At 43.1% G+C, this 21,568-nt stretch overlaps 1 protein-coding gene across 7 annotated transcripts in view; it reads right to left on the bottom strand.

The window, feature by feature from the left end:
* Nucleotides 1-21,568, bottom strand: part of SYNRG (synergin gamma) — a 40,293-nt gene that overhangs the window by 14,844 nt on the left and 3,881 nt on the right. For 4 of the 7 annotated variants that reach the window (XM_039387285.1, XM_039387277.1, XM_039387278.1 and 1 more), the window contains exons 2-15: nucleotides 21,352-21,392; nucleotides 19,901-20,019; nucleotides 17,561-17,691; nucleotides 17,176-17,281; nucleotides 16,452-16,563; nucleotides 15,029-15,328; nucleotides 14,105-14,329; nucleotides 12,372-12,449; nucleotides 11,519-11,715; nucleotides 10,507-10,773; nucleotides 9,583-9,719; nucleotides 6,911-7,029; nucleotides 6,679-6,741; nucleotides 3,836-4,792 (exon numbers count right to left, since the gene is read on the bottom strand). In XM_039387285.1, coding sequence (XP_039243219.1) covers nucleotides 3,836-4,792; nucleotides 6,679-6,741; nucleotides 6,911-7,029; nucleotides 9,583-9,719; nucleotides 10,507-10,773; nucleotides 11,519-11,715; nucleotides 12,372-12,449; nucleotides 14,105-14,329; nucleotides 15,029-15,328; nucleotides 16,452-16,563; nucleotides 17,176-17,281; nucleotides 17,561-17,691; nucleotides 19,901-20,019; nucleotides 21,352-21,392 — 2,852 coding nt within the window. The remainder of the gene's footprint in view (nucleotides 1-3,835; nucleotides 4,793-6,678; nucleotides 6,742-6,910; nucleotides 7,030-9,582; nucleotides 9,720-10,506; nucleotides 10,774-11,518; nucleotides 11,716-12,371; nucleotides 12,450-14,104; nucleotides 14,330-15,028; nucleotides 15,329-16,451; nucleotides 16,564-17,175; nucleotides 17,282-17,560; nucleotides 17,692-19,900; nucleotides 20,020-21,351; nucleotides 21,393-21,568) is intronic. The other 3 variants (XM_039387295.1, XM_039387297.1, XM_039387304.1) reach the window with 3 other exon arrangements.

The raw sequence follows: 21,568 nt of genomic DNA, 5'->3' as shown, positions 1-21,568 counted from the left end.
TTCCCATTTCCTTTCCCTACAGAATGGGAGTGGCTAAGGTGGAAACCATCAAGAATGCTGACTGTAAAATAAATGAAAATTCAGGAAACAGAAAAGCCTCCAAACCTTATGGAATTACAGGATTTGCTAGTTATTTTTAAATTATCACGACAAACAACGTTTCACAGCAAAATAAAGCCCCCTGAGCTCACACTGGGAGCTCAGCCCCACAGAGGCCCAAGGCAGCTGCTGCCCCTGTGCCCTTGGGAAGGCCATGGCAAACGTGTCAGAGACCTTCCCAGGATAAATCCGGGTGGATAAGCTCTTCTGTTTACAGAATTAACTTTAATGAGAGCAAGGGAGTGAATCTGACTGTCAAGTCTGGACAAAAATGCAATAAATGCAGTCTTGAACGTTACTCTCCCTCCTCCAGGTGTGATTAGCTGAACAAATACAAACAGCTCAGGCCCTGCAGAATTAGGTGTCAGGTTTATGTTCAAAGCTTTGGTTTAAAAAGCTTTAGAGCTGGGCGTGACCTGCTGATCTCCAGAATCAAAGAGGGCTGGTGTGGTTGGTTTTTTTTTTTAATCCTTTTTCTTTTAAAGTCTCTCAAGCTCGGTGTAAAGAAAAGCCACATTCTGCTTCCTGGTCTGGTTTTTGCTCTTGTGGCAACCCCAACACCCCACAACATTTTAACTTTATTCCACATCTCAATTATTTTCAGCTTTTTACCTTGTCTGCTAATTTAATGTTAATCCTAAGCTGCCAGTGGCCCAGGATTTGGAGGAATTTGAGGTGACATAATTACAGGCCACAAATTGGCAGCTGTCATTCATGTCTGAATGTTTTGATATTTAGAAGGCAGGACTCCCAAAATGGAAAAAGGGAGCAGGGTGTTTACTTTGGGGCTCTGATTAACTCACTTTAGATTAGCTAAAGAAATATCTGAAAATTATTTAATGGGCCTCTACTCATAAAGGTCTAGAGAGCAACACAGTTTTCCAGTTCCAACTCACAGAAAAAACCCTGCCATCACACATTTTCTCTACTCAATCCCTTTCAAACATTGCTCTTTTGAAAAATATTATTTAGGCTGATATGTAAGGTTTCAGAAGGTCACAGGGAGCGAGGTCAAAGCTTTGGAAGAGGAGAAAGAAGCTCACCCACACTCTGCTCTGCAAGAGAAAGGCACCCACTAGCTTAAGGGGATACTAGAACTTTAAACTTTGTATTTTTGAAGAAAAAGAGATACATTGCTGGTTTGCAACAAATCACACACATCCCCACGTTTTGAAAATATGCCAAGATAATATTTATTAACACAGCAGGACTTACAGATCACAAAAGATAGTGATACAGAGGAGCTCGGAAGGGCGGTATCAGAGTAAAGCATGCAGGTCAATACTTGCAGAAGAGAGATATCAAAGCAGATCTGAAAAGGCACATTCACACAGGAAATGTTTAGTTGAAATTAGACATTAGAAAAAGCAGCAAAAAAACCTGAAGTCGATTTAAAATATACAGAGATCTCCAATAATGCCAAAGGAAAAGGTACTTTACAGGTGTGTCAGTGCAGCAGAATAACCCTTTGGGAGCGCCCAGCCAGGAAGGGCTCTCACTGCAGGAAGGGCAGATCAGGTCCATCCAACATGAGGAGGTGCTAATTAAAATGCTTTCAACTCAGAGGGAAACGAAATTTGGTAGGAAAGAAGCAGCCTGGTTCAAACTAATAACATGCAGCCAGTGCTCAAAGGGTTATACGGAGTAAATGCAAGAGAAATCAGGCAACATTAGTATCGTCCACCTTCCACACAGAGTTAGAGCAAAGTTTAAAGAGACTGTATCCCCCTTGGAGAGAGCAAAACTGGGAACCTTTCATCCCTCAGAGGCCAAAGGATGTTGCACGGGAAGCACCTCAAGGATTTCTTCCTAATTCCCAGCGTAAGCACCTACCTGCCCATACCTGGAAGCTCTACCAGGGTGGAATCTCCCAGCCAGGGGACAAACAGCTCTGTGTGGGGATGTCAGGCAGCCAGACCACCTCTCAGCACCTCTGCCCTGCTGCTGTTCCACTGGAGCTGGGACACAGGGCTTGCAGAAATGCAGCTCTCAAGGACTAGTCTCCCGTTTCCCAGCAGCGAGGTGACAAAGGGGTAACTGTCCCTTTTTGACATTAGATTTACAGATCGAAGGAAATTATGAGGGGGAAAAAAAAAAAAATCTGCTTTTTAACGTCATGTAAACTGGGAAAAAAATAAAAAAGGACTTGACCATCAGCAGTTCACAGCTTGAAATGCACCAAACACACAGAAAGGAACAGGGGAGCACAGGGGTGCTCGTAGCAGATTGTCCAGAGCACGTTCTGCTACGAAATCCAGAGAGTTAAAAGGAGCAAAACCCTCCCTGTGGAGTAACATCTAGCTTGGCACCATAGGAGAATACAGACTTGTTTAATAAAAATAGCTTCTAATTAATACTTACTTCAGAGTTAAAAAGTTTAGCAACAAGCACATGAGGGGCTAACCCCCTTAAACAAACCAAAAAAGGCTTTTCCTGCCACAAATGGCAATTATTCATCACGGACTGCTGTGGCAAAAGCTCACGTCCTGTAAAGAGCTACAGAAGTCAAACTACCACTAAAAGAGGCTAGAAAAATATTAGGAAAAAGTGCTTTCAAACCCAAAGTAAACATTCAAGAATACACTGTAGGTGCTACGTTTTGACAGCTCACTCAACTTGGAATTTTCCCAAGCAGTAATATGAAAATTAAATGTCTTTGCTAATAAATTATTCCTGATATTTTGTACCCTGTTAGAGAGCATCTTCCACCTCAAAATTGCCAACTTAATTCTCACTCCTACTTAAAAATATCATATAATGCAAAATTACAGTACTGTATATTTTTCTCTACCCAAATCTGCAAAAAATGGAAGAAATATTTCGTGTGGAAATAACCAATTCTTGCAGTAAGAGCTTTTAGATTTACAGTTTGTATGTTCCCCTGCTCAGAAAAGCCTTTGACTGCATAAAACTTGCTCTAGAACACAGTAATGGTTCCCATGTTGTTGAAGGCCACAGAACATTTAACTACAGCTTATCTCCTATGTATATATGAAAAGAAAAAGCAGGACACTTGGGAAATCTGTTTTGTGATATGTGGTCAGATCAGATGGTCAGTTCACTCCCTCAGGAATGATGTCATAAAGGGAAATTCAAGCAGGTGGAAACCTGATAAAGCAGAAGTCCCGTGGTTTAAATTTAGGTCCCAGAGTTCCCAATCACGAGACCAGCACTTAGAGCCCCTTGGCACAATGATTCCTATGAGGGATTTAACACTAAAAGGTCTATGAAATACTCTACCTGCAGTCCTGCAAAAGCTTGGCTACACTGACTGAGCCCCACAATAAGGGGAATACACCAGTGCTGGTGATTAGTCAGAGCCTCATTAACAGCCCAAATGAGTGTTCTGCCGACCCTTGGGAAGCCCCCGAGCCAAATGCTTTGTGGAAACCAAGAATAAAGTGAGACTCTGCCATCATCCTGCTGATAGAAATGGAATGACACTGTTTGCATTAGAATATTTTCCACTTGAGTCCCTCAAGTGCCAATAGCAAACAGGTACCAGTATGATGTTGTCAAATCTCAAAAATAAATTGACCTGGAGTTCAAACTGTTCTATTTATAGTCTTCTAGGACAAACACTAATCGCTGCCCTGCTGAGGGGCCGTTGGCTGGCGGGGACACACACTGAGGGTCTTCCACCACTGAAAGACGAGTGCATAATACTGTAATTGAGCACAGAGAACACGACACCTCCACCACCTCTGCTACCAGAGCAATCTAACCAGTTCCTCACCTGCTGCTGGTGGATGCTGGCCACTAACTGTTGGCAAATCCAAAGAGCTATCAGACATGACATGCTTAAGATCTCCTCCCACATCAGCCAGTTTCATGTCAAACTGAACAGACAGCGCGTCTTCGGAATCCTCCTTGCCCACGCTGCTGCCGCCGATGGACGGCAGATCCAGGGATTTCACCGAAGCAGAGTCTTCTTTGGCCTGCTTGAAAGCTGCCACTTTGTCCACCAGTGACTTATCCACGCTGCTGCCCGTGGAAGAAAACTTGTTGGAGTGGAAGTCAGCAAAATCATCGTCGCTCTTCACCGAGGAGAGCGCGCTGTCCTTCGCCTCCTCGAAGCCCGCTCCGGAGCCTTCCAGAGACAGCTGTTTGAAGATGTCATATTTGGTGGGCGTAGCAGTGGTGGCAGAACTCTGCCCACCCTTCACTGTGCTGGCAGACGAGCCAGCCTGAGGAACAGGACCGGCCTCCAGCTTAAGTGCATTGTATTTGTCATCCGGTTTTTGCTCGGCAAATCCGCCGCTGTTGTTGAAAGCCATAAAGTCTGCAAAGTCATCTTGTCCACTGGCTGATGCGCCGTTAGAAAATTCCCCAAAAAGGTTGAACTCTCCAAAGTCGTCAGCTAAGCTGGAAGTTTTGCTGGGTGCTGGCTGGGCAGTGGTGGCTGGAAGGGGCGGTGGGGGAAAGGAGCCCGGTTTTGAGGTGTTAAATGCAGGTGGAAAGGATGGCTGCTTGTTTTCTCCAGGAGAGGAAAAGAGATCCAAGTCTGCCAGATTCAAAGGGGTCTTGGCTTGTGTTTGCTGTTTTGGCTGAGCAGGCAGAGGAGGGAAGGGTGCAGGGAAGGTTTTGTCTTTTGTGGGTGGCTCTAATGGTGAGATACTGTCAGCGGTTTTGAAATCTGTGAAACCATCATCGACTCCTGCGGGCTTGAACTCTGCAAGGTTATCTGCTGGGACTGAAAACAGGGAGAAAACAACAGTGAAACACTGCAGCAACAAATACATCATACTCACTCCATGCAAGCAAGCAAATTATTTCATGCAATGTCAGAAGTTTGTATGCAAACTATTTAAATTAAAGACCTCGGGATGCACGCAGAACTGCAAACTCAACTTCCATGAGCCACACAAGTGTCAAGGTCAGCAATTTCAATATCCACTCCAGCAAACACTTAATTCTTGAAGTCATATTAAGTTCCCTTTACACTGAGTTAATATCAAAACACACCATGACAAACAGTTTCAAAAGGTGATCAACGCTGTCTTATTTGGCTTCCACTCAAGTTCTTTTCCCTGCCTCATCCTTCTCGTGTTTGCCAAGCAATTAATGTAATTCTGAATTTCACGTATACCAATACAGTATTTGCTTCCTTACAGAAGCAATTCCTCCCTTCCTCCCTCTGAAATATTGCAGTTTCCTCATGGAGCACCTGCAGAGGGCTGAGATAAAAACCACCCTGGCGATGGGCTGGAAGGGGAACACGGGAGAGACCAGCCTGGTGTGCCTGGTGCCTGCGGGTACTTTTGGAAAAGCTCACTTCCACAAGGCAGCCAGCCTGTCCCACTGGCCATGGTGGGGAATCCAAGGGCTGGGAGAGACACAGCCCCGACAGAAAAGAGCTTAAAAATGTTCTAATTGATCCTGTTTTCTGCCACATTCACCTGAACATCCACAGTGCCAAGTGATCAGAACTGTGGGAACTGCAACACAACCAGGCCCTTCCAGCCTCTGCCAAGGCTGATCCCAGTTTTACTCAGAGCCTGGGACAGGCTCTCCCAGGAAAGTGAGCACACCTAATCACCAGTGCTGACCTCCAGCTCAGCTCCCTACTGAATGCAAGCTCGTGCTACGCAAGGATTATAATTTAAACCTGATTAAACATTAGCTAACAATGTTTTCATTGAATTTACATTAAATATTTTGGTGTGCTAATTTTCTAAGTTTCTTCCTGTTCGTACACAAATATTTTTTTATAAAGCAGTTTCTTTCAAACTCGAAAACATTGACTAGTTTAACCCATTCACCAGCATGTACATACTTGGACTACTTGTAATTTTAAAGTAATGATGCTTACTTTAAGACACGTGTCCAATAGACAGATTTTTTCTACTTTAGAAGTACACCATTGACATTTAATTGTTTAGCTACCACACAGTGTCATACTTTGAATTAGTTTAACTGAATTTTAAACAAAGACTTAAAGGAATACTCTCCATAATGGTAGTAAAGTACCACAGCTACACCTGACCTATTATTCCATTCTCCCTCCCCCCCAAACCAATTCAGTTGGCTCAGCAACAATATAAATATTCCTGAAATTGCTACTCATTGATCAAAACTACAACAGCACAGCAAACTAAACTTACTGATGAATTGCAAAGCTTCCCATTAGAAATGTGAGCTGGTGAAAGGGTTAAGAGTGGTCAGACCTGGGCAGCAGGCAAACACAGGAATTTTGTACATTTTAGAACATGTACAGGATGAGATCAAATGTTATTCCATTTCATTGCAAGCATTTAATCCTCAAGAGGTTCTGAGCACGAGAACCTCGCAAAACATCACAGGAGTTTCAGAAACTTATGACTCCTTATTAAAGCAAATTCCAACCGTATCATTACTTTAAAATAAAACTCAGGAGCACCCAGAAGAGGTGCCAATCTTCCAGAAATACAACTAGCAGATTGTTCCAATAGGATTTGTTTTTTTCAGGATACTTCCTGCTAAGTTGCTCAGGGAAGCAGAAGCACCGTTATTTTAGAATTCCAGCAAAGGAAATTCTGCAGCTCATACAGAGAAATGCTAAAAATGATAATGGAAATATGTAAAACCCCCAGTGCTTACCTAAATATTTGCTCTCTGCTGGCTGCTCTAATTCCCGGAAAGCGCTGTACTTGTCCCCTCCATCTGGAGAACAGGGGAAAAGACATTTACATACATATATTAGGAATTCACACAGTCAATTTTATATTAATTGCTCTAGTTTTTAAATATTAATATCTTATCAACGCCAAAAATAAGATATATGAAATACTACAATAAATTGCTCGCAGTGGTTGTGCATTTGTCCTTTTACCTCCAAAAGCAGCTGCAGTCTCAGAAGGCTTCTCAGCTGCCATTCCTTTAAACACAGCGTATTTATCAGCTGGTGAGAGCGGCTTATTACCTGGGAGTGGCATTAGTAAGGAAGGAACACTGAAAACAAAAGAGATAAAAGCAAAGTTCCTTAATTCCTCCACAGGAAATCTACATTTCCAGGTTTTATTTAAAGGAGCCTCTTCTTATGGCTACACAATTTGGTCATAAACTCCTGCCCTAATGAGTGCTTAGTCCAGAACCTGATGTGAACAACCTCAGCTGGGTGAATTCCCAACTTTATCTCATATTTTTTTTAGGCCAGAAGTCAATTTACACCATTCTTGATTTTAATTTCTGTCAAAACATGGACAAAATACTCCAGGACACCACAGGAATTCACAGCCTGAGAGAGAACAAGCACACAGACATATCCCAGGAATCACTGCTGGTTAATTCATGCCTTTTGAAAATTCTCCCTGATGGAACTAGATACAGTAAAGAGCTAAAACTGCACAAGATTTTGACAGCTCCATACCTTAAGTTTATCTGATTTTGCTTATATTTTACTACATATTGCAAAATTAAGAGAATAAAGCGGGACCACTGTTAAAAATGAAAGGAGAACTTTGAATTTATGTCAGTGCCAATCAGTGAGTTCAGGCAGGTATCTTGTCAGCAAAATAAGGATTAATCCACAGTTCCACAGTCAAGTCTTTTTGCATAAACACACCCTACTTCTTACAGTAAAACTGCCATAACAACCTAACACCATGTTAGCAACTGCTGGAAGATTTAGGAGCTGTTCTGGGAGAGCTTTGCTTGCCCTCCACACAAGCCCCCTTATCAGACCTTGGCAGCTCTGCACAACAACATCCTTTACATATGAATGATGCATTTTTACCTCTAGTTTGTGTCATTCACATTGAAAACCTGAATGAATTTCTATGGTGTTCTTCAGCCTGGAGCAAGAATCTTTCCAGAGACATTTAAATCTCCTTATCAGCAGCCTCCAAGCAACACACAAACGCAGCACTTGCACACACGTGCTGGTGCTGGTCTGTGGTGCTTGCAGACAGACAGTGCAATGGCAAAAAAAAATAGAGCTTATGGTAATATAATTAAATTTCCCATCCCTGCAAAGCAGGCTATTAGATATGCAATCTTGGCAAATGGAATGGTTAATCAGCTGTACTCCACAGATGGCTTTTTTTTTAAATAAAGCTCCATAAGCAATTAGATTATAGCTCATTGTAACATTTTGTTCAAAACTGAACGCTTTCACAGCCGAATAAAGAGAACTGCTGCAGTGAAAAAGAAACACCACTTTTGAAATTATTTTTTTTTTATGATCCCCTACTTCCCATTGTGCAATTTACAGACAGTTTTCTGTCAAAACTTTCAGTAACAGATCAGCTTTAGTGGTAAAATGACACCTAAGGTAAGATATACTTGAAACAGCATCTTCAGATCCACGTGGCATTGACTGACCCATCCCTGGAAGAGTTCAAGGCCAGGCTGGATGGGGCTTGGAGCAACCTGGGATAGTGGAAGGTGTCCCTGCCCATGGCAGGGGGTGGGAACTGGCTGATCTTTACAGTCCCTTCCAACCTAAACGATTCCAGGGTTCTGTGCCATCAGCAAAATTAACTTTTCTTACACAGAAACCATTTGTCAGTGTAACAGAACAATCTGGTTGAGCATCCCCATTTGATGTCACTGGTGAGGAAGCACCTGCTAACCAATGCTCACCTGGAAATCCTACTTCTGTTTGCCACTAAGAACAGTCAGTTCATACACAGAAAGTGTGTCTGTCTACAATCAGACACCTGGGAGCTGCATAAAAGTTTGCAAAGCAGCCAAAGGAAAGAATGCTGAAATTCTGTACTCTTTGTAGACTTTGAAAGATTAATTGTAAACTCTCAAAGGGAGGACACATGCTTACTTATTTTGTTATTCAAAATTTGCCTGATCTGGAGTTACATCTTGACAGTCTCCCATAAGGAAAAGTCAGAATTGCTGGACTCTGAATGAGATTTCAGTTGAGATTTATAGTCAGGTATCAAAAGTTTAAGCATTGGACAGAGAAATGACAGAAATAACCCCTCTGTCCACTGGAGTTCTCAGGCATTTAAGAGTACAATGTTGTGTTCTTTACATGAATTTTGGGGTCCATATTCAGGGCCTGAAGAAAAGACCTTGATGTCAGCAAATAGTTTCTATCAACTCCAAGAAACACTTTCCTGCTTTAGAGGGGTCCTACTTGTAATGGGAGTTCACAATACTGGATGCAGAACTCCTCTGTCCCAGGGTATTCTTCCTGAACAGCTTGATACAAGATTTTCCCCTGGATGCACAGTGGGAAGTAACTTTCAATTGCCTGTGCAGGACCATAAACCCCTGAAAACCTACATCCAAACCTTGTAAACCCAATTGACCTCAGCAAGATGACTGGAATGCTAAAGAAAAATCAACCACCTATGGCACATCAAATGCCATTTTTGATTCAGGAAGTCTAATTGCAGCTGTAACAACCTTCAAAAGAAACTGTCAGAGTAGAAGTCAGGTGACGGACGAAAATTACAGGCTAGAAAGGTCCCCACAAAGGAGGAAAACATTTCATTTCTTACAAGAGTTCTAAAATACAGCAGGGGTGGAAATCAAAGATGGTACCTGCTCCGGTGCTGGGAACTGGCTGCTTTGGAGGAACCAGCTACATCCCCTTGGAAATCAGTGAAAGAATCATCCAGGGAGCCAGACTTTGAAGCATCTTGAAACTCCTGGAAGTCATCATCTTCTGGTTTTACTACCTGAATTACAAACAAGTCAATTGCTATGCTGTTGGCTTTTGCAGTTGTCATATAGCATGAAAGCAGCTCAGAGCAGTGTGATCAAGAGGAAAGAAGGAAGAAAAAGAACTTTTCAGCGTCAGCACCATCAGCATTTCCACTCTGCCTGCACCTCACCCAACTCAAACACACACCAAGTGTACAGGGTTTACAGGGAGCAAGCACGAAGAACAGGTGAATAAGGAACTCTACTCCTTTCACAGTAAATGTGTTACTGATCATAGCCATGTCATCTTTTAGTAAAGGCAAATATGAATAATTTAAATCAATCAATAATTTAAAATCAATCACACAGCAAGAGCACCACAGGAGATGTTTTCTGAGGGATGAACCGTATTTGCGAACAGCAAAATCTATCCCCCCCTGCCGTGATTTATCCTTGCAAACCAAAGGCTTTCAGAGTTCTCAGCTCCCCCTGAAAACCCTTATTTTACCAGCTATTAGAGTCTGTTGGGCAGCTGAAACGAAAATTCTATTTTATGTGCATTACAAAATCCTAACTAGAACCAAAACCCCCTTTGTAACGGAGAATGCTTTTGGGCCTGCCCTAATGCCACCAGAGAGAAACTGAAAAAACGAAAGAACATTTTCACGGCACAACTTCACGTTTTCAGACGTCACGTGTTAGATTTCAGCTCTGCTTTCTGCCAGTTGCTCAAAGCCTGTTGTCACCATGTAGGTTTGGCAGCTCCAGGCTAATTCCCTTTCCCAGGAAGGGGGGTTTTCCAGGAAGGGGGAGCGGGCTCACCTGGCCGGGCGGGTAGGAGGGCAAGAAGGCTCCGGAAGGCTGAGCTGCAGCTGCTCCCGCCGGGGCTGGCGCCGGTGCCGGGATGCCCATGCCCATCACGGGGGGCCCGATGCCGAGGGGCACGGAGGGCACGGAGCCTGGCGGGGCCGGGGGCAGCAGCGGGGGCTGGCTCACCGCGGGCAGGGCCACGGGGAACCCGGACAGGGTGGGAACGGGCGCGGCGGGAAACTGGTTCAGCACGTCGGGACTCACTGCAGGAATTCCTCTCTGCAAAGGCAACGAGCAGACACCAGTTACACAGACACCAGTTCCACAGGCACCAGTTACACGTGCAGTGCTGACAACAGGGCACGTTGTGTTCTCGCTTCGAGTTTCCAGCTTGTGGTACTGAAGGCAAAGAGCAGGGTACTGGTCAAGCTTCCAGTAAACCCTCCAAATCCAAACATGCCATCAAGAGCCCAGGTAAGTGAATCATACTCAACTGTAAGTGAATCATATTCAAGCCAGAATCACAGGATCACTGAGGTTGGAAAAGCCCTCCAAGACCATCACGTCCAACCTGTGCCCAATCCCCACCTTGTCACCCAGCCCAGAGCACTGAGTGCCACATCCAGTTGCTCCTCGGACGCCTCCAGGTATGGGGACTCCACCATCTCCCCAGGCAGCCCCTTCCAATGCCTGACCACCCTTTCCATGAAGAAAGACTCACAGACTAAGGGATACAGGAACCACATAGTTTGAGGAGAACAGATCTCGATACAACAGGAGGAAACCAGGCAGTATTTTATCCTAAAAACACATTGATGTGTTCGGTAAGTGTATCTAAGAACTTCCACTGACACTAAAGGAGTAACTGAAACCTAACCGATAAAACTGATACCATTATAATCCCGCTGAGGTTACAAGGGCAGTTTCTCCTCTAGACTTCACCAGAAGTAGTCTTTTACTCCAGGTGTGGAACACCAGCCCCTGGTGCTCGTTGGTGCCGTGCCCTGTGCCCCGTGAGCCGTACCTGCGTGACGGCGATCATGGCCAGCACGGTGTACAGCTCCTCCTTGGTGAGCTTCCCGGGGGTCGTGCGGTTGGCCAAGGCCCAGATCTGCCCCAGGGTCTCCCTGGGCAGCCCAGACGACATCAGTATGGGGTAGAGCTTGGCTGTATCTATTCCAGCAGGAGTCAGAGTGGTTTCTAAGATTTTCTTATACAGCTCTGTTGAGAGGGAGTCAGTGTTAGACAGTGCTCTTTTCAAATAAATTTAATATTGCCTTTCTATTCTGTCTCAAACTCAACATTATATCAAATTAGTAACACTCAGTGTAAGGTAAGGCAGCAGCATCCTGGTATTGTGTTTCATCCACAAGCATTATTGGATCATCTTTACAGATAAGTTTAACACAAGCCAAGAAATGTTTCTTTAATGAAATTGCAGGATAACACATATAAAAATACAGTTCTAACAGCTTTCCGTATTTAAACTTCAGTGTAATCAATATTTACTACAGCATTTCATTTTCTATTCACTGTATTATTTACACAGAAAAGATAAATAGCCTTCAGAAATGAGCCTGCCTAATTACAAGACACACCAAAAACCAGAATACCCATGAAAGCAGCATTATCAGCAATGCAACCTCTACTGGGATAAGCTGCTGTCACAAATGTTTAAACTAGAATTTGCTAACATGCTTGAATAAAACCCATACTTCTTCAAATGCAGATAAAGCCCCCATAAATATGTAACATATCAAAGATACAGGATTCATTTGAAGGCTGAGTGACTCTCTGATCAATAAGGGGCCACACAAGCACAGGTACATTCACACCTCACACCACCCACCTGGCTAAGTGCCCCCTGTCCTGTTTACCTGGGACCAAGCTGTCATTGTAAATCCAAGGAGGCATCATTTGCTGAATTGGGTCCTGGGAAGGGAACACTCCAACTCCTAAATGTATTCCAATCAGTAAGAAAAAGAAAAAACAGTTGCATTAGGATATACAGAGCATGATGATCTTCGAGAACAGACCATGGTTGGTCAGCATCACTCAGCATTTCAGGCAAAGATTTCAGATAGAAATCACTGTGCTCAGAGGAAAAACAGATACTGCAGGAATATGTATTTCAAAATAATTACCAGAATGATTTGGCAGTAACAGAAGAAAACAGTTATATATGTAATGAAATCAGGAGCTCCTTACATGCCTCCCTCTTAATGTCCAGTTGCACAGAAGCACAAGTCTCACTGTCTTACAAATTCACAGCAGTAGTTCTGTGTCATATCACATTTAGCTTCTCATCAACTACCTGCTATTAGGGCTATTTGTGGAATAAATAAATCCATACCTACCATGAGAACCACAATGTTCCACCAGAACATCCTCACCCAGGAAATCCACAAACAGCCTCTCAGACTGAACCTCAGCGAGATCGTATTCCACGGATCCTTTGCTCCTAGTCTTCAGCTCCAGAGGACATCACATCCCCCTTCACTACTACAGGCTTTCATAACATCATCTGCCACACTTCACTCCCTGAAAATTGCTTATTTCCTTCTCCACTCTGTGGACTCTTCACCTCAGTCTCCCTCAGCAGATTTTATGCTCATCTTGGATGGTGCTCTGACAAAAATCAGAATAATTTCAGATTTTGTTGTCTTTCCCAGTGCCTTTGCATCTCCTCATCTTCCACGTGGATTCCTTCCTGACTGCAGTCTAATTTCTAATCATCCCACAACTCCAAGCACATTTTAATATAAGCAATTCCTTCCATTTCACCAGACAAGTAAAATAAATTTGCCACCTCCTCAGGTGTCATTATTCTTCAGCTTTAACCCCTCTTCCATACTCTTCTGCATCCTACCAACTCTTGCTTCTCATACCTGAATCTCTCTGATAAAATTCAGCCCCCTAATGATTAAGTGACAAGGAATTCTCAGGCCTATTTAGCTGACAGGTAGGAAAGCCCTACTCAAAACCCTGATGACACCCAGGTGACAGGAGTGTTATTTGTAGTTACATGATAATGCAGAATAAATGCTTTTTCCTCACAAACTACTTGAGCTCATCCTCAACAACTGGGAACTATTCTAGTTTTCATCTAGTCCTGCTTTTAAATTTTCATCCCTAAAGGCCAGACAGTTTCAGGCATAATAGGTATGAGCAGCAAATTGTCTGGGAAACAAGTATTAACTAGCTAAGAGTTTTAACCTAAAAAGACCTTAACCCCTCAAGGTCAAAAGATTAAAACCCACCATGACATCGACCAACTTTTGTAATAAACTTCCTTAAACACTTAAAAAATCACAATCTTTAGAGAGCACATCTTTTTATTGACCCAAGGAAGGACAGAATATTTTAAAGCAGCAAACCTGATTAAACAAACGTGTTAAAGGTGATTAGAGCAATAAACTCACGTGGAGAAAGTTCAGAGCAAAACTGGCAGTTACCCTTTGAGCAAGGAGCAGGAGGCACTGCCACATTATTCAAGCAGGTATTCAGAGCAAAATTACACAGGGCTGGCCTTGGAATTAGTGAGCTGAGCGTTAGCGAGCAAGCGGCGTCTCATTAGATTGAAATTCCGTCAAATGTTTCCATTGCTCACCACACTCTTCAACTGCTCTGTTTTGTTCTGAAGCCTTGTGCACCTCTGCAGCAGTGGGACCAGTTTCCTGTCCACCTACAACATCCCAGTCACTGCTGGTTAGACTGGGACGAGCTTGGCTTGCAGCCGAGGCTTTGTGCCCAACTTCGGATGTTTTAGGTTTGGTTTGCTCCTGTTCAGATTCATTTGAGCCATTAGCTAAGACTTTCTCCTCCAAGGAAGAGCCTGAATAAACAGCAGGAGGGATTATTTATATTTTGTTATTAACCACCCAGACTGCAATTCCACACTTTTCAAAGGAAAAGCACTTTTGGCACCACTGATGGGTTAGAGATGCATGTTTGTCCCAGCTCAGACCAACGGCACCACTCTCTTCTGCCCCTTACTTACCACACACACAACAAATTCAACAAAAAAAAAAGCAACAAGGAGAAGGAAGACATCAAACTATTTCCCACAGTAGGATTACTGTTGCATAATCAGTAGCAGAAGTGCCCAATACCTACTTACATCTCCAAAATTCTTCATGTTCATCTCACCGACATCCCTTCAGCCTCCAAGGGAGGAAGCACACAAGTGCTCCGCAGTAGTATAACAGTCATTTTTTCTACCACCATCTCCACTGTGTCTTTTCCTACCACACAGACTTAAGGAAGATGCTAGAACACAAGATTTAATTCACCTAAGATCAGGCATCTGTATATTTACAAGTATTTGGATCTACGTGTGACTTGCTTTTACAGCACAGCTCCAAGGGAAGGAAGAAGGGGACTGAAATCATCTTTTCCCATGGATCAGCAGGTTTCTACTTAATTGCCTACATATTACTTCTTCCAGAAAGGCTAAAGAAAATCCCAACAAAATATGTAAAGACTCTGTGTAGCTCAGAAGGTGACATGTAAAAAAAAGATACTTTTGAGTTACCTGTTTTATGGATACTGGGTGAAGATGCAGAGGTTGGAAAATAAGGAACCTGCCCAGTTGTACCATGCAGGGTGGATAACACTGGAGTCTGGGCTGGAGGGAGAGGTTGGAGCATAGCCTTTTCTGAAAGCAGCTGCCCAGCCTCAGTGGCAGGATGGAAAGGCTGGAAAGGCTGAGAGGTAGGTTGAGGCACCAGTTTGGGGATTTCAACAGGCCCTTGTATAAAGTCACTAAATTCTTCATCATCGGGAAAAGCAGAATGGGAAACAGATACAGCGGGATGGGATGGTGTGGGATGATCTGCAAATGGAATGAACACACAATGCAAAGTGATGAGGAAAAAGCTTTGTGGGTGGGAAGGTGGTAAAAGTGGCAAACACTGGGAAGACACACCAAAGGGGTGAGGGGAAACAGTGCTGGATGAGTTTTGTGAGAGATGTGAAGGTTGTTACTGTCTGCGTAACAAACACAAGGTAACGCTCAGCAGCCACTTCCAACCACGCATCTTCTCTCCCAGGCTTTTAGGATATGAATGTTTTGAAACTTGGTTCTTAACACTGGCTGTGAGAGTATTCTTTGTTTTAAACAGACAGGGTTAAAACAAATACAGAGGTAATATTTCAAACTGGACATAATGGGGTCTGCACAGGGGGACATTCTCCCTCAAAGGAATGTTTTATCCACAGAAACTTGGTAATATATCATAAGATACAAAAGAAATGTCTGCTCATGTAGACAATTTTCTGCTTGATCCCTTCCAGTGTTACCCAATTTTAACAAAACTGGTGTAGGACAGGCAAATCTACAGACAAGGGGAAGTTGTCAGAAACCACCTGTAACTTCAAAATTATCAAAGAGTGAATCCACAGCAGAGATAAAGGTTTTACAGAGGAAAAAGCTTGTGCAGATAAGCCTTGTTTCAGCCTAGACACTGAAAAATATATACTACAGCCCTTAAGAAATCTTTGGTAGCAATTGTTCAAAGTGTAATTACTGAGAAGAGAGGCTTGGCCTGACCATGCCCAACGACACCCCAGTCAGCTGTGACGTCCCACTCGTGTTTTGATCATTCTTAGCACTTAAACAGCACTTCTCATCTTCAAAAGCTCTCTGCAAAGCATTAATTAATGCTTGGACTAGAAAAGAATGCATTATCAATTTCCTCGATGTTTCACATTAAGCAAAGCACGTTAAGCTTTCTTTTAAAGATTTCGAGTCTTTCAATAAAGGCTGATATCTAATATTTCACCCTCATGCCCTGAACAAGGCAACAGTTACTAGAATGGCACTTGATTTTACAAAACAGTTAATCCACTCACTTTGTACCACCGAATAAAAACACTTTTTGGAATTAGTTCCCCCTGCCGAGGATTTCAAACGCTGGAGTTTTATTTTCAGTTGGAAGATGAGGAAAATTACAAACCTGGCTTTTTTGGATGTGCTGCTGGTGTTGGGTGCATTTTAGCGTCTCTAGAAAAACCATCTAAATTTCCTTTAATGGCTTCCAAGGCATCATCTCTGCTTTTTTCACCTGTCTGAAACACCACAGAAAACATTTTGAAAAATTCACAGAACTGCTCAGTTTGATTTCAAAACCCCATTTCTTCTGTACTGGAATTAGCAATACTTGCTGTTAGATTAAGCCCTTCTTTTCCAGCACCACCCTCCTGAAGCATAACAACACTAACTCCCAGATTTAGAAGGCATTTATTTTACAGACTACACCACCACAGTGTTTCTGAGTCTCTAGACAAAGCTTTATGCACAAGAACAATATAAACCTTAATCAGTTGCCTGTATTTTTTCAGGTAAGAACCTTCAGGCTCATTGCAAGAGACCAAAACTTTGGACAAAGTTAACAAGCACATAACCAAACATTCTCTTTTTTAGAAACTCAATCTGTTCTCAAATGCTACACACCAGGTTGGTTTAATTTTCCAAAAGCTGATTTCATTTTCAACACCAGACTTTGTTTCCATTACACCAAGAGTGTGTAAAGGACTGACTCCTCCAGATGCTTTTCAAAATGTAATCTGGTGTCTCATGTAAGTTCCCCACTCATTTGCTTGTTGAAAGAGACCATCCCATTAAAAGCCATTAAAAAAAATCCTGTACAGGGTAACATTGCAGTTATTATCAGGACATACCTTGGGTTTCACACTGCTCAGGAGTCTCAGCTTTTGTTTCTGCTCTTCAAACTGCCGCCGTTTTCTTTCTTCTTCTAAGAATTTCTGCTGGTGCTCAAACCTCTTCCTGAAGGAGAACGATTTTTTTTTAAAAATCTGAAAATGATTTTTATGACAATTTCCATGGCAAGTTTCTGCCTGATTTCTCCATTTCTTCTGTCTCAAATTCACGTGCCTTGGTGCACATGTCCCTACTTCTTCTCAGAGCTGGACAACCACTACAGAGTTCAAAGGCAATGGAATATTCAACAATATCCTACAGCTCTACATGGACACTGCTCCAGAGAAACTACATCCTCCCCTTAAACAAGACAGATTTCCCAAGAGTCAGTAAAGTGCCACTTACTGCTGTTCCTCTGCAAACTGCTTCTGCATGTCAGGGGTGTACTGGGGGGCAGCTGGGCGCATTCCCAGGAAAGATGCCTGTCCCATGTATGGCATTCCAGCCGCTGGCATCGGCCCCAAGGGCATCCCACCCTGCAACAACAGGAGGAATACAACCTCAGTGGATTTTTTTTTCCAAATCCAGGATTTTGGGGTTTTTAAAAGAAAAAGCCAAACCCCTGGCAATTCCACCCTGGGAAACTGCAAACTGGGCCGAGCACGTGAAATTCAGAGCACAAAGAAGAGTCAAAGCTGAGCAGAGTCTGAGCACGGAGCAGCTGCCCTGAACCAGGCACTGGTCCCTCAGTAGATGGCACTCTTCCTCTCCATAAGGACTTACAGCCCTTAAAGGATTTGGGAAGACAGGACGGCCAAAAATCAGGACTTCAAATCCATACACCCTACGCCCAGAGCAGGAAGGCTGCAGCCATCCTACATCATTCTGTACCACACTTCGGGGTTTTCCTGGGACTTTTGTTTCCTGTTCCAAGCGATTTCATAATACTTTTAAATTGCCTGCTGGAGGGCACACTCCTACCAACCATGGATGCTTGAAAACGTGGTCTAGTCACTTCCCAAACACAGATTATCCAGGGAACCAAGGGAGGGAGACAATATACAACAAGAGCCAAGAGGAACCTTGCCTGAATAAACTGTATCAGAAACATTCACTGAGAAATATATTCTGGGACATTTAGAGCAGCAAAGCTGCCTAAGATAGAAGAAGCAAGAAAATAATTTACTTTTCTTACCATTTGTTTTGTATTTGGTTTCAGAACACGTAAGGAGAAAACAAAAGTTGTTTATTATTTTTAGACCAGCTCTCATAAAAACATCTTCCTACTATAAATTTCACAAAAATAAGGTAATAAATTTCAGGTGGGGGTGGAAAGGGAGTGCAAGAAGATGGTAAAACACAATAAATTCAGTTTGTGACATAGCAATTTGGCTACAAAGCCAGGCCAAGACACTAAATTTCAGCAAAGCTCAAATTTGTACATAAGCACATATGGTACTAAATAGAAAACAAAGGATTTCAAGAGAGAAAACCCAGTATTAGCTGCTCATATTTCATTCTTATTCCTCAATTAGCAACAGCAGCACTAAAGACAAAGTTACTTCAAGGAAAAAGAAGAATGAGACAAACAGGAAGTTGGATAAATGGGAAAACCAGTCACGTGAGCACATTGAAGAGATTCCTTCTCCCTAGAACAAGGTACTTAAAAATATTATGATTTGTCCCCTCCACTCAGGAGATTTAATTCTATTAACTCCAGCATTTGGGTTACAAAGGGGTGAAACAATTCAGTGAAGTGGTCATGATCCATCAGACTGTGCACACAGTCACTCCTCAGCAGCTCAGAAAGGTCTCATGTAAAACACTACATGACACAGCACCATCAAACCAGAGATGAGAGGAAAAAGCACGAAAGAAAATTAAAAAGACAGGAGAGATCCACTGTGGGAGGTTTGAATACTGGTTACTGAACAATTCCCTACCATTACTAACCCCACCTGGGTGTAGGTGGCATCTGGGAGCTTTTCAACACATTGCTGATGCTTTTGTTTCCTTCCCTGCTCAGACCAGGCTTCTCTGATCACACTTGGGTGTCACAACACATACACTGACATCAAAGTTCAGATTCTGACATCTTTGAGTGGGCTAAAACCTCCCAGTTACCTTAAATACTATGATGCTGTCCTTGCACTACACCCTCATCTCTCTCCACTCTACAACAGTGAGTAATGTGTGCCAAACTCCCCCACTCTCTGCACAGATCCCAAGGAAACCTGGAGAAATCTCTAACTTGTCAGAAATACATTCAAAGGGAATACTACAGAATAGGATGTCCCATGACACACTAACACCCAGGCTTCAGTTTCCAGCCAAGTTCCAACCTTTACCCCCACTGCAGCTGGGAGAGGACCCTGGCATCAGCTGCCACCCCTCAGCCAAGCACCAAGGCATCCCATTTTTTTTGGAGAGGGACTTTTCACAAGGGCATGTGGTGACAGGACAAGGGGGAATGGCCTTAAATTGACAGAGAGTAGGTTTAAATGGGATAATAGGAACACATTCTTCCCTGTGAGGGTGGTGAGGCTCTGGCACAGGTTGCCCAGAGAAGCTGTGGCTGCCCCATCCACGAAGTGTCCAAGGTCAGGTTGGACAGGGTTGGAGCGACCTGGGCTAGTGGAAGGTGTCCCTGCCCATGGCAGGGGGGAAAACAGGATGATCTTTAGGGTCCCTTCCAGCTCAAACCAGTCTGTGACTGATTTCAGTCCACATTTCATTGCCAGGCACCTGCATGGTCATGGGTCCAGGAGGCATCTGAGAACCATAATTCATTCCCATCATCCCTGGCATATTGGTCTGCATGACAGGAACCATTGGAAATCCTTGCTGTTGCATAGGAATCATCCCTGTAATGAAACATTAAACAAGGTGAGAGTCCAGTCAGTGTTAAAGCTTTCCCCCCCTTCCCTGCCTCCCTAATATGTTTGGGGGTTTTTTTGTTTACTGGACCAGCAAAGGAAAGGAAAAAACTCTGAGTCTTGCTGGACTGCTTAAAAATAAAAAGAATAAAATTTACCAAACTGCAGGTAGCCAGAGAATTTCCTTAGTTTAGATACTGGTCAGTCTGCAGAGAAAAATATTACAGGGCTTTCACAGTAACTAAGCTGATGAATTCTCCCACCATCCTAAGGATTCTCCGTGGGCTTCTTCCCATGTGATTTTTGGAAGGGTCACTTCCAATTAACGAGATTTAATTAACCAGGTTGACTGGTGCTGATAATTCCCATTTCTCTTGAAAGGGAAAATTTACAAACCGGCAGCTTCTGAAGATAAATCTTGGGAAATAAAGTCACCCTTGCACAAGGCAACTTCATGCTCTGACCCGGCTGGATAACTTGTCTGCAGGTTAATTAGTCCACTGTAGGTTAATTAGTCCACCACATATATTAGAATGGTAACAATATCTGTCAGTAAAAGCTAACTTTCTGCAAAATCTGACAAATCAAGCTGGCATACATTAATTCACTGAATAAAACCTAGTGGATTATGGTTCAGTATTTTCCTGTCTTGGGAGACAACACACATTTGTTACCAGCACACCATGAGATAATTATAACTGTGCACAACTGAACATCACACGCAAAACCACTCCAGGAGGGAGTGACACAGGCAGGAATAATCCATAAATCAGTCCCTGAGAATTTTATATGAAAACTCTCTGTCTTCCCCACAAGTTCTCTCCGTATTTTCCGCTAATTAAACAAACAGAGTGCATCAGGAATGAGAACAAAGGTAATTTAAGGCTGAGGCTCCCCTATTGTATTAATACTTTCCACACAGGTTGTGACTCTTGTCCCAGGGTCTTGCTGTGCTTTGTAAATATTTACCAGGTCTTGCAACACCCACACAATATGGGTATACACAGCTGGGAGATGGAGCAGAAAGAGGTGAAATACCACGCTCAAAATAACATAAAAAAATCTTAAAGGCAAATTCAGGTTAAGAGGGGAGGTGTAATTTTCCCAGACCTTTAATCTAGATTCTGATGACACACAGGAAGTTTTATCAACAGACAGTCAGCTTACCAGAGCTGAATTCAAGGGGAAAAACAGCTGGGATTGACCAGGAGTTCAATTAATAATCACACTTCTGAGTATCCCTGCAGAACTGGTTTAAGCTGTTAGATGTATCTAAACAAAGTAAAAACGCTGTGCCCAAAATGTGAAGTTGATACCTACCTTGAGGGGGGCCCAAACCACCTGCCACAGGAAACATGAAGCTGGGGGAGGAAAACAAGAGCATGTTAAAGTGTCATTTTAGTGCAAATATAAATGATTGAAAATCCACCTCGATTTGCACGTCAGCACCATCACCAGGAGCCTCCCAAGGTCTGGCCAGCACTTTGCCCTGCTCCTGCAGGTCTCACAGAACCAACCCCTCCACAGGGCAGAAGTC

This window comes from Pipra filicauda, unplaced genomic scaffold, assembly GCF_003945595.2.
Source record: "Pipra filicauda isolate LSUMZ 115617 unplaced genomic scaffold, ASM394559v2 scaffold120_size2142806_pilon, whole genome shotgun sequence".
Lineage (NCBI taxonomy): Eukaryota > Metazoa > Chordata > Aves > Passeriformes > Pipridae > Pipra > Pipra filicauda.
The sequence above is the reverse complement of the archived record's forward strand: the minus strand, read 5'-3'. Positions and strand labels throughout refer to the sequence as shown.